General features: G+C 44.2%; 1 protein-coding gene across 8 annotated transcripts in view; it reads left to right on the plus strand.

The window, feature by feature from the left end:
- The window catches only part of LOC147012777 (tenascin-N-like), a 342,994-nt gene that overhangs the window by 142,317 nt on the left and 187,759 nt on the right, over positions 1 to 12,918 (plus strand). For all 8 annotated transcript variants that reach the window (XM_085853955.1, XM_085853961.1, XM_085853957.1 and 5 more), the window contains exons 11-13: positions 2,176 to 2,442; positions 5,283 to 5,549; positions 7,937 to 8,203. In XM_085853955.1, coding sequence (XP_085710081.1) covers positions 2,176 to 2,442; positions 5,283 to 5,549; positions 7,937 to 8,203 — 801 coding nt within the window. The remainder of the gene's footprint in view (positions 1 to 2,175; positions 2,443 to 5,282; positions 5,550 to 7,936; positions 8,204 to 12,918) is intronic.

The following is a 12,918-nucleotide window of genomic DNA, read 5'->3' on the forward strand; positions in this document are numbered from 1 at the left end:
CTTCTTCTTCTTCTACTTCTTCTTCTTCTTCTTCTTCTTCTTCTTCTTCTTCTTCTTCTTCTTCTTCTTCTTCTTCTTCTTCTTCTTCTTCTTCTTCTTCTTCTTCTTCTTCTTCTTCTTCTTCTTCTTCTTCTTCTTCTTCTTCTTCTTCTTCTTCTTCTTCTTCTTCTTCTTCTTCTTCTTCTTCTTCTTCTTCTTCTTCTTCTTCTTCTTCTTCTTCTTCTTCTTCTTCTTCTTCTTCTTCTTCTTCTTCTTCTTCTTCTTCTTCTTCTTCTTCTTCTTCTTCTTCTTCTTCTTCTTCTTCTTCTTCTTCTTCTTCTTCTTCTTCTTCTTCTTCTTCTTCTTCTTCTTCTTCTTCTTCTTCTTCTTCTTCTTCTTCTTCTTCTTCTTCTTCTTCTTCTTCTTCTTCTTCTTCTTCTTCTTCTTCTTCTTCTTCTTCTTCTTCTTCTTCTTCTTCTTCTTCTTCTTCTTCTTCTTCTTCTTCTTCTTCTTCTTCTTCTTCTTCTTCTTCTTCTTCTTCTTCTTCTTCTTCTTCTTCTTCTTCTTCTTCTTCTTCTTCTTCTTCTTCTTCTTCTTCTTCTTCTTCTTCTTCTTCTTCTTCTTCTTCTTCTTCTTCTTCTTCTTCTTCTTCTTCTTCTTCTTCTTCTTCTTCTTCTTCTTCTTCTTCTTCTTCTTCTTCTTCTTCTTCTTCTTCTTCTTCTTCTTCTTCTTCTTCTTCTTCTTCTTCTTCTTCTTCTTCTTCTTCTTCTTCTTCTTCTTCTTCTTCTTCTTCTTCTTCTTCTTCTTCTTCTTCTTCTTCTTCTTCTTCTTCTTCTTCTTCTTCTTCTTCTTCTTCTTCTTCTTCTTCTTCTTCTTCTTCTTCTTCTTCTTCTTCTTCTTCTTCTTCTTCTTCTTCTTCTTCTTCTTCTTCTTCTTCTTCTTCTTCTTCTTCTTCTTCTTCTTCTTCTTCTTCTTCTTCTTCTTCTTCTTCTTCTTCTTCTTCTTCTTCTTCTTCTTCTTCTTCTTCTTCTTCTTCTTCTTCTTCTTCTTCTTCTTCTTCTTCTTCTTCTTCTTCTTCTTCTTCTTCTTCTTCTTCTTCTTCTTCTTCTTCTTCTTGTTCTTCTTCTTCTTCTTCTTCTTCTTCTTCTTCTTCTCCTTCTCCTTCTTCTTCTTCTTCTTCTTCTCCTTCTTCTTCTTCTTCTTCTTCTTCTTCTCCTTCTTCCAAAACCTTTAGGACGCGGCTCTTGGACACATTTGTCCTTGTTTTTTTTTAAACCCTGCTCGATAAATTTTTACAGAGAGATTAAAGTTTAAGAAAGATTACAATTCAAAACCAAGAATGGCACTCGATTGAGCTCATATCTCTGCCAGGCTGATTGGTTTACCTTTTGTATCCCATTGACAGGCCGGATCTGGATTCGGACCTGAACTAAAATTTAATCAACTTGTTCTTGTTACCAAACCAACTCATCCACCAAGTTTTGTCTGAATCCAACAATAATTATTCGAGATATCGTGTCACACGTATATCTGTTTTAGCCCCATGTCTCAATGGTGAAGAATCGCTTAAACATTTTTGGATCTTCACTAAAAGTGAATCAATTCTTCCTCGTCACACACAACCTGTCCACCAAGTTTTGTGCAAATCCGTCCACAACCTTTTGAGATATCCTGCAGACAGGCAGACAAGGATGAAAACATCACCTCCGTCCACCTTCGGTGGGTGGAGGTAATAAATATATGCACCCATCGTCCTTTCACTACAACACTCACCTTTACCGTGGCTGGCAGGCGAGCATTGAGATGTACATACTTGCCTCTGATCTGTGTAGCCTGGGTTTGAATTGCGGCCAAGCTTTAAACTATCATTCCAGTGTTTCACAGGCAGGCTGATTCAACGTGTGTGCTGTCCCTCGGAAGGACGTTAGATGGGCGTCCCATCTGCCAACATTATTCGGGGGACGTTAAAGATCCCATGGTGTCCTTCATGAGGAGTGGACGAGCTATTGCCAGCACCCCCGCAAAATTTCAAATTTGTGCCCAAACGGAGTGTCAACCTGTCCAGGGTTCTTTCTCAGCAGAGGAAATGTTCATGACTTGTCATTTGCGAACTGATACCTTTTTGACAGAATATGGCCATGGGTGTGCAGACCTGGGCCCTCCTTCTTACCTTCGTATCTCATGTATTTCTTCCAGGTATTGATGGACCTCAGGATCTGGCTGTAACGGGAGCTACGTCATCTACAATGGAACTCTCCTGGAGACCGGGCAGGGTAAAACCCACCAAGTATGTACTCGTGTACTGGCCCTCTACAGGAGGAGTTCAAAACGAACTGATTCTACCTGGAGATGCCACCACCTCTGAGCTCAGCAATCTAGAACCAGGCACTAATTATTTGATCGGCCTGCATGCAGAGAGGGGTTCACATCAAAGCCTTCCCGCTAATGTCACCGGAAGCACCAGTAAGTTGTGGCTTCACTACTTCACAACGAATGGGATACGATCTTTTTCATTCACATAACTTACAGTTCAATCCAGTGCATTAAACAATATTTTTTATGATCACATCACGTGGTAAAACAATCTACAAAATCATTTTTTCAACTGGTACCTGCATTTGATGACTTGTGATTCATTGCTGAAACATCGTTTTAAGTCATACAGGGCTGCTCCCAACATATTGTTACGAACTCCACTGGTTCGACTGCCACGCACGACCGCTTTCGGCCCAAACGCAGTCGCGCGTCCTCCGAAAACCGAAATTCAGTCGTAGCTTCCAAAGAACTCCAGAAACCTGCTATGGGTGCCTTAACGCACCATAAATTAACAATATTCTGTCCATGTAGTACAGGGTTAATCACCGAATCTCGATATACCTAATTATCCGCGCAGACCCAATTACCGAGAATTTATACCTCGACGGACATTGAGCGGGGCGAGCTGTACCATACTCGCACCGTGCGTGAACCGAGCGGTTATCACCAAGTTCCATCGGACCAAATGACCAATTTTATTGGCTTTAACAGCCTGTTATTTTCCCGAACGCGCCGTGGAAGTCAATGGGAGGAAATGGACGCAACGAGCAGTTTACATTCAAACAACAGGGCATTTATTAAACAAGCAAGCAATCAATGAGGGAAGGGGACATGACACGAGCAAAGCCTACAGCCAATGTCTATTCACTTACGTACAGGCATGCACTTAAATCATTTCTACTTCAGAAGACAAGGTGCCACAGAAACAGACTTTCACACAAAAACCCAGAAAAGAAATGGGCCCGTGAGCCTTTATTCGCACTCGGAGCCTGGATGACCGAAGGCTCGCAAGAGGCCGGGCAGGTTACCTGGCCGCCCCTTGTGACGGCTCGAAGGTCTTCGGGTCGGTGACCCCTGGTGTCTCTGCTTGGCCCTCGTGTCGCAACTCGACAGTCGCTTGAGCAACCGGGTGGCTTGAGCAGCTGGGCGAGCAGCTTGAGTGGCTGCTTGGTTCTCCTTGGTGGTCCGGCTCTCGTCACAGCCTTTTGTCGGGCCCGGCCGGCGATGCTTTTGGAGGAGTGAACGGGTCCTTGGCTCTTTCAGAGTTGATGCTCTTTAATGACCCGTCCACTACCTCAGCGCCGCTGCTCGACCGCCGTCAGGGCCGTTTGCCCAGACCACCAAGCTCCGCCACTGTCGCTGGCTCTCCTCGGTGGTCCGGCTCTGATGACTCGCTGGACTCCACTGCAGCTGGCACTTTGGCTTCTCCTCCCGACTGGCACTGACTTCCGAAGCCGCAACTTGCACTGGTTAAATACCCGAGACTTCATGGGGCTCCGCCCTTTTATAGGGCTTGGCGAGCCGCCCCTCAAAATCTCACCTGAGGCCGGGCTCCGCCCACTCTTCACCTCCGACCTCTCACCCCTCGAATGCCTCGCTGGAAACCCCATGTTCGACGTCACTTGTTTGTTTTGGGGAAAGCCCTCCTGTGATCAGAATATGCAAATTGGCACGTGCTGCGGCAGTTCGCCGGGGCGCCTGGTGGTATTGTTTGTCGAGGAGATGATGGTGTTGCGGAAATGGAGTTGTTTTTCGAGGAGATGACGGTTTTGCAGAGATGACGTTGTTTGTCGAGGCGATGACGGTGTTGCGATGTTTTGAAATAAAAGAAAGAAAAAGAATAATGGCTACCTCAAAGATTCACAGCCCGGCACACGAACAAATCCCTTTACACATCGGTGGGGATTCTAACCTGAAACACACATTTATCGAAATAACTGATCTCCGGGGAACCTGTATGATGTTTTGTGAATTTCCACAACCGCAATAATATTATGACACCAAAAATCCACTTTTTAATTTTTTTTTAAACCCTGCTCGATAAATTTTACCAATCATATTACATTTACAGAGAGATTAAAGTTTAAGAAAGATGACCTTTCAAAACCAAGAATGGCACTCGATCGAGCTCATATCTCTGCCAGGCTGATTGGTTTACCGTTTGTATCCCATTGATAGGCCGGATCTGGATTCGGACCTGAACTAAAATTTAATCAACTTGTTCTTGTCACCAAACCAACTCATCCACCAAGTTTTGTCTGAATCCAACAATAATTATTCGAGATATCGTGTCACACGTATATCTGTTTTAGCCCCATTTCTCAATGGTGAAGAATCGCTTAAACATTTTCGGATCTGAATCTGAATTCGGATCTTCACTAAAAGTGAATCAATTCTTCCTCGTCACACACAACCTGTCCACCAAGTTTTGTGCAAATCCGTCCACAACCTTTTGAGATATCCTGCAGACAGGCAGACAAGGATGAAAACATAACCTCCGTCCACCTTCGGTGGGTGGAGGTAATAAATATATGCACCCATCGTCCTTTCACTACAACACTCACCTTTACCGTGGCTGGCAGGCGAGCATCGAGATGTACACACTTGCCTCTGATCTGTGTAGCCTGGGTTTGAATTGCGGCCAAGCTTTAAACTATCATTCCAGTGTTTCACAGGCAGGCTGATTCAACGTGTGTGCTGTCCCTCGGAAGGACGTGAGATGGGCGTCCCATCTGCCAACATTATTCGGGGGACGTTAAAGATCCCATGTTGTCCTTCATGAGGAGTGGACGAACAATTGCCAGCACCCTCGCAAAATTTCAAATTTGTGCCCAAACGGAGTGTCAACCTGTCCAGGGTTCTTTCTCAGCAGAGGAAATGTTCATGACTTGTCATTTGCGAACTGATACCTTTTTGACAGAATATGGCCATGGGTGTGCAGACCTGGGCCCTCCTTCTTACCTTCATATCTCATGTATTTCTTCCAGGTATTGATGGACCTCAGGACCTGGCTGTAACGGGAGCTACGTCATCTACAATGGAACTCTCCTGGAGACCGGGCAGGGTAAAACCCACCAAGTATGTACTCGTGTACTGGCCCTCTACAGGAGGAGTTCAAAACGAACTGATTCTACCTGGAGATGCCACCACCTCTGAGCTCAGGAATCTTGAACCAGGCACTAATTATTTGATGGGCCTGCATGCCGAGAGGGGTTCACATCAAAGCCTTCCCGCTAATGTCACCGGAAGCACCAGTAAGTTGTGGCTTCACTACTTCACAACTAATGATATAAATCTTTGTCATTCACATTACTTACAGTTCAATCCAGTGCTTTAAACAATATTTTTATGATCACATAACGTGGTATAACAATCTACAAAATAATTTCTCATCTGGTACCTGCATTCGATGACTTGTGATTCATTGTTGAAACATCGTTTTAAGTCATACAGGGTTGCTCCCAACATATGACACCAAAAACGCACTTTTAAAGTTTTTGTCTTTTTAATCCTGCTAAATTAACATTGCATGTCATACTACATTTACAGAGGGATTAAAACTTAAGAAATATTACATTTCAAAATTAAGAAACAGGATTGCATACATTGCAACAACGGCCACTCGGTAGAGTGCATACCTCCACCAGGCTGATTAGTTTACGTTTTGTATCCCACTTCGAGGCCGGATCTGGATTCAGACCGGAACTAAAATTTAATCGACTTGTTCTTGTCACCTCACCAACTCATCCACCAAGTTTTGTCCGATTCCATCAATAACTATTTGAGATGTCATGCTTTATGTATCATTTTAGCCCTATCACTTAATGGTGAAGAATAACTAATACAATTCTCGCATCCAGATCTGCATTCAGATCTTCACCAGAATTGAGTCAATTCTTCCTTTGCCAGAAACACAACCTCTCCACCAAGTTTTGTCTGAATTCTTCCACAACATTTTGAGATATCCTGCACACAAATAAACAATCAGATAAATGAAAAATCACTCATTTAGCGACACTTGGTGAAACGGAACAAAGTAGAACGGTAGTCGGTAGAGTGCAGACCTCCACCAGGCTGAACAATTTACATTTTTCATCCCACTGATGGGCTGGATCTGAATCAAAATCTCATCCCCTCATTTATGTCACCTAACCAACTCATCCACTCAGTTTTGTCATGACTCGTTCACAACTTTTTGAGATATCTTGATAGATATTGTTACGGTATCGGGGCTCGAGCCAACTACAAGGGGGGAAATCCCTGGTTGCTCTCTCTCTCACTCAGACTTGAGGCCACCGTGAGCAAATAACTTTACTCCACGGTGGGTTGCGACACAACTACGACGCAACTACGAATGCCAATCGAGCGATCACGAGTTCCAGTGTCTGTCCGTCTAACAAACGTTTAACTGGGGGTCCAGTGGCCCCCCGACCAGGGAACGTCCCCTCGGCAAATGTGCTGCTTACCTTCTCTGGTGATCTTGAATGCGGCCGAGCTGTACTGCTAGCACACGCCGGACCTTGCAAACCTAACCATCGGGAATCTCAACCTCCCAAGTTATCTACGTGCAGACAGTGCTAGACCAATGGTGGCAAAAATGGACACGGATAGATCAGAAATAGATTCAATAAGAACAGGTTTATTTACACAAGTGGGGAGCAGGGAAAAAAAGGGGGAGGGGGAGAGAGCGTAAGGATTTTAATGACATAGGGAGAAATGAGGGTCAAGCAATTTGTACAGCAATAAGATCAGAGAAAGAGAAAAGAGACACAGAGCAAACTTAACAAGCGCCTTACCGACCACTAACACAGAACATGGGCCCAGCATTTACAACCGAGGGGAAAAAGGGGGGTAGAGGGAGTGAGGAATTACAGCCTCAGCCCACCGGGTGGGGCAGAGATGCACTCGCTATTCAACGCTGAGGGAGAGAAGTGGGAAGAAAGACTGTGAGGTGTGTGTGTGTGTGTGTGTGTGTGTGTGTGTGTGTGTGTGTGTATGTGTGTGTGTGTGTGTGTGTTGCAAGTGTATTTGAAAAGGGAAATTGAGAAAGGCGCAGGAGAAAAAGATGTGTGGGGGAATAGCCGAAGTGTGAGATCCTACGAGATATTTCTGTAGTGCAGCTTGGTTTCGGTCCTATTAATCAGCTTGGCTCCATCCGCCCCCTCGCAGCCTCAGCTCCTCACTCATGATGACAGTTCATTAGGTAAAAACCAAAGGGGCGAAAGTGCCAATAACCAGCAGCGCGACTTCCGCAGAGCGAGCAATGTAGTGGTCCAATGACAGGATAGAGTGAGCGTGTCTGACCCCGAAGAAAGAAAGGATGTCCAGCACCCATCAAAAAGAACAGAACAAACGACATCATGTCTCAGGGAACAGAGTGTCCGGCACCCATTGAAAGGGTGTCCAGCACCCGTTGATAGATTGTCGAGTGCCCGTTGAAATAGAGCAAATGCTCCGGGATTCACTCTTTTATCAAGCTGGCCTGGAAACTTCGAGAATGTATGCATCATTGGGCGGGGCATGCGCATGAATTGGCGTTCCGCCTCCCTAGACTCATGTAAGAGGGAATAATGATCTGGATGTGGGCATGGATGTGCAGACCAGGGCCCTCTTCTTACCTCATCTCGTGTATTCCTCACAGGTATCGATGGACCTCAGGATCTGGCTGTAACTGGAGCTACGTCATCGACAATGGAACTTTCCTGGAGACCGGGCAGGGTAAAACCCACTAAGTACGTGCTCGTGTACTGGCCCTCGACAGGGGGACTTCAAAACGAACTGATTCTACCTGGAGATGCCACCACCTCTGAGCTCAGCAATCTAGAACCAGGCACAAATTATTTGATCGGCCTGCATGCCGAGAGGGGTTCACATCAAAGCCTTCCCGCTAATGTCACCGGAAGCACCAGTAAGTTGTGGTTTCACCAATTTCATGACAAATGCGATAACATCTTTGTCATTTTCATGACTTACAGATCATTCCAGTGATTTAAATACTGAAGTCCTTTTACTACACATTTGTTTTGGCTGTCAAGAAAGCCTTGTGGTCGGTGCACTTGCCCTGATCTGTCTAGCCTTGGTTGGAATCCTTGTGTTTCACGATGAGGGAACATTGTGTGCGCTGTCCCTTGGATGGACATTAAACTGGGCGTCCTGTCTACTGACATTAATTGGTCCACATTAAAGATATCATGGTGTCCTTCACGAAGAGGGGGCGAATTATCACAATCACGCTGAATGAAAATCCCCCATTCCTGACAGAAAGTGCAGGGGCACTGCATCAGTGACATAGTAATGATGCAACTCGTCGGCTGAATTCAGAATTGAACCCTCGTCCAACATGTATTCGCTAACAATCTTCAATGAAACAAAAACAATAGGTAGACGGTGTATTTACACGAATTATGAAGAACTCAGTCGATAATACACAAATCACAGTATTTTGGATTTGAACCTGGGATCCCAGTGTCATAAGCCCTGGGATAGAAAGGATCTCCCTGGATAATAATACTATATCTCCCTAGATCCTGAAAAGACACCATTGCACCTCACAGTTACATCTATCCTCGTTTCTCTCTCTCTTCCTTTACCCCTTCCGCTAACTCCTCACCTAATGGATGATTATAGCTGATGGTGGCTTCGTTTTTGAGCTGAGTGGTGGAGAGGTAGGATCAGATTCTTCGCCATCACCCGTCACTCCCAAGCTGAGAAGCGAAGCACCCTTGTTGTATATTTGTCATTGTGATTGTGTGGCTCCATTACTCTTCTCACGGTTGATTGGTGCTGCACGCTTTCCATTTTATTTGCTTCTGCTGGTGTTGATTCTCGGGTGCTAATCTGAGGATCCATGTAAGAGAGTTTGTTGTCCGAGAAGGCCTTGGCACCATTCCTTCACATCCATGTAAAATCAAAGTAATTGTCAAACAAGTATGGAAGCTCTCTCCATCTTTTAGATAGTTCACTGGGTATATTGATCATGAACTTCATTCACAAGGATGAAGACCTCAATAGCTGCATACCGAATTCTATAATTGAACACAGTGATATGACATTTCTCCCTTCAAATCGAAACCTCGTGAGTTGCATTTGTGGTTCCGATTAAGGCCTAAGTCACATTTATTATACGCGGCTGTACGCCCTCTGAATTGACAGAAACGTGCGGCGGCCGCAGAGTTTCTGCGGTGGCCTCAGGGTGGCCCTACGCCGTTTGGCTATCTTTTACAGGCCGTAGGGGTCGCCGTGGAATTATAACACGGAGTTATAACTTTTTTCATTCTACGTTCGCCGTAGCAATTCGACAAGCCGAAAAAAAAAAAAACTGGTTAAAAAAACAAACAAAACAATTAACCCATTCGTTACCATCCGTCTGGCCACACGTTCGCCTTAGGGCCCCCCTGCGGTCACCTTGAGGCTACCTTGCGTCTGCCTTGAAAATTCTATGGCCGCCGCAGGGCCCCCTTAAGGTCACCGTTCGACATCAAATCAAAGACCGTACGGCAACCCCACGTTTTCGGTCTCCACGATTTCTAAATACGCTGTGCGGCTACCCAAAAATAAAAACATATGTGACTGCTACATTGTGTGACCGTGGAAATACTGCGGTCGCCGGATAATTGCTAGTGGCCGTACATTTTCGAGACCCCACGGCCACCGTGGCAAATGTGACTTCGGCCTAAAGAATGCTTTAAGAGTGTTGCCGCAGAAGATTGTGGTCTTGAAGGTCGGTGGGGATTCGCCACTTCCGTAATTTCATCCTTTTTTTTTTTTTGAAAATCAAGTACACTTCGAGGCATCTCATTATCCCCATGCTTTTTCAAAAGAAAAAAAAATAATACCGGGGAGATATTTTAATCGGCTCCATCTGTCTGTCCATCCTCCTAAACGCTTGTGCAGAAATTCACCAACCTCAGAGTTATGATCACCATTTGACAAGAAGGTGCAAGAGCAGTATAATTTTTGGTCCTGCCCCCTGGGGCAACAAATGTGTGCTTCCGGTCAAAAGGGTCAAATTCAAAAAAAACATGCAATTACAGAACATTTTTCAACATTTAAAGAAATTAAACTGCATGATCAATCAACATTGGGAGCACTCGAATCCAGTTTTTTGATTTTAAATCCAGTTCATTCCCCAGGGGTTGGGACTTAAGGCCCAGTCACACCTTGACGTTTCAGCCAGCGATGGCAACGTATTAAAATGTATGTAAAACGCTGGCTTACGTTGAACTTTTGATGTTTTTTTTTAAAGATTCGGACGTATTCATAGCGACTTGGTCTTATGTCCAATGCATTAGTAACGGACACAGAACGTTTCGTTGTGTTATAGATAACTTCTACCAACGAATGCTGAACCTGTTGTCGGCCTACACAACCGATGCCCAACGATAGTCTAACTTAGGCATAGCGCGTTGCACGCATCGCCGACGATGTCGTGACGTAGCCTATTAAAAGGCTGACTCACAACGATTCGAATCATAACTGCCGTAGAAATGGAAGTGTCAACATCGCGGTCACACCTTGGCGATCTTGCCAGCGTATGCCGACCTAAAAAACATGTGTCTAAAACGTTGGGGCACGTCAAATATGGTATGAGTAAGTTTGGTATACGTGAGTAGAACGCTAAAGTATGCGATTATACGTCGTAGTAAGTAGAGTACGTCAAGAAATTTTAAACATGTTCAAAATTTGTTAACGTACTTGTCGTATGAAACACGTTCCGCATGCGATGGGGAGAAGTTGTACACATGATATGCGGACGCTTACACACGTCCACAAAGGCTACTTATAAGCTACTCATAAGTCGAAACACGTCGCGGTCATGTCTTTTTTACGCGAAACTTATTTCTAACTTATGTTTGACGTGCTTTGAACCAATTCTTTACGTAGTCCCAACACACATTGACGTATGTAGACGTATTCCAATGACGTCTTCCGATCGACAAAAAAATAAATGAACGTGTTTCTAACTTACAACTGCCATATAAAGACGTGTTCCCAGCGATCTTGGGAATTGGTATATAAAAATGGTGTTCATAAAAGGGGAACCCAACAGTGTTTTCGAGTCCTTTTTGATTCGATGTCCATGTCAGCAGTAACAGTATCAGTATCAGTATCAGTATTAGTATTAGTAGTAGTTTGTTCATGTATACAGTAGTAGGTGAGTGTGAGGGGGAGGGTGTGGGTTATGATGGATCCTCCTTGCGTCCGCGTGTCCACGGGTAGGAGACATCTTTGCACCATTGTTCGAAGTTCTTCGCGGCTAATTTTTTATGGGGCTTTTTCAACAATGAGCTATGGCTTGTTTTTACAATTTAGGTCTATTCATAACGGGTTGGACAAATGCACAATGAACTAATAATGTGCATTGAGCGCTTTGATAACTTATAGATACGGTATACCAACGAATAATTATCGTGTAGCCGGCGTTCACAAACTATGCCCAACGATAGCCTAACTTATCCATATCGTGCAGCAGTTTATCTTTGCCGGTGATGTGGGGTTTGCTATTCATAGGCTGCCACTCAACGATTTAAATGGCTGCATCTCCACTATTGAAAGTAGACGCTTGCGCTCAACAATCGGATTTTTTTTACACTCAACGACTTTTAAAGGGTACCACTCAGCTATTTTCATTGTTTACAATGAACGATTTAAATTGCTGTCACTCGCCTTTGTTTTTTGACGCTGGTGCTCGGAAATTTCAATAGTTTCTGTTGAACGTGCTAAATCGCTCAAACTCCACTATTGAAAGTAGACGCTTACGCTCAACAATTGGATTTTTTTTACACTCAACGACTTTTAAACGGTACCACTCGACTATTTTCATTGTTTACAATGAACGATTTAAATTGCTGTCACTCGCCTTTGTTTTTTGACGCTGGGGTTTGGAAATTTGAAGCGTTTCTTCTGAACGTGTTAAAACGCTCAAACTCGACTATTTTAAATAGACGCTGCCGATGGACAATTGGAATCATAGCCAAGCTAGACATCGAAGTGTGAACATCCTCGTCATGCCGAAGAAAAGTTTGAAGAATGCTGCAAATAAGTGTCCTGGCCGTGGCCGTGGACGCTGACGCAAGGACGATCCATTATACCGACGTCTTTCAGCCTATGAGTAACTTAAAAGTAACGTCTGTCGACGTGTGGCAACGATCGCGTAACGTGCCAACAACACGTTAATCATAGGTTAGAAACAAGTTTCGGGTACGCTAAGCATTACCTCGGCGTGTCTCGACTTATGATTAACTTACAAGTAGCATGTGTTGACGTCTGTCAACGATCGCAGACCGTGCATACAACTTGTGGCCAGCGTAGCGGAACGTGTGAGTCATACGCCGGCATACGTCGTGAAATTTCAAGCATGCAAAAATTTGAGGACAACCGAAAAGTACAACGTTTAAAGCCAATGTACAACGACGTATGGCAGTGTTTTTCAGCGTGCTCTCAATGTTATCAAAACTTACCCATAACGTATTCGATGTGTGCCAGCGTTTTAGAAAAAAATTTCAAAAATCGGCATACGTTGGCTAAAACGTCAAGGTGTGACTGGGCCTTTAGGGTCACACTGGTCAAAACGGGCAAAAAAAAAAAATCAACTCAAAAATTTGATGTTGGGTTATTCCTGGT

Source organism: Eptatretus burgeri, chromosome 14 (genome assembly GCF_056783735.1).
Source record: "Eptatretus burgeri isolate ZD-2024b chromosome 14, Ebu_testis_v1, whole genome shotgun sequence".
Classification (NCBI taxonomy): domain Eukaryota; kingdom Metazoa; phylum Chordata; class Myxini; order Myxiniformes; family Myxinidae; genus Eptatretus; species Eptatretus burgeri.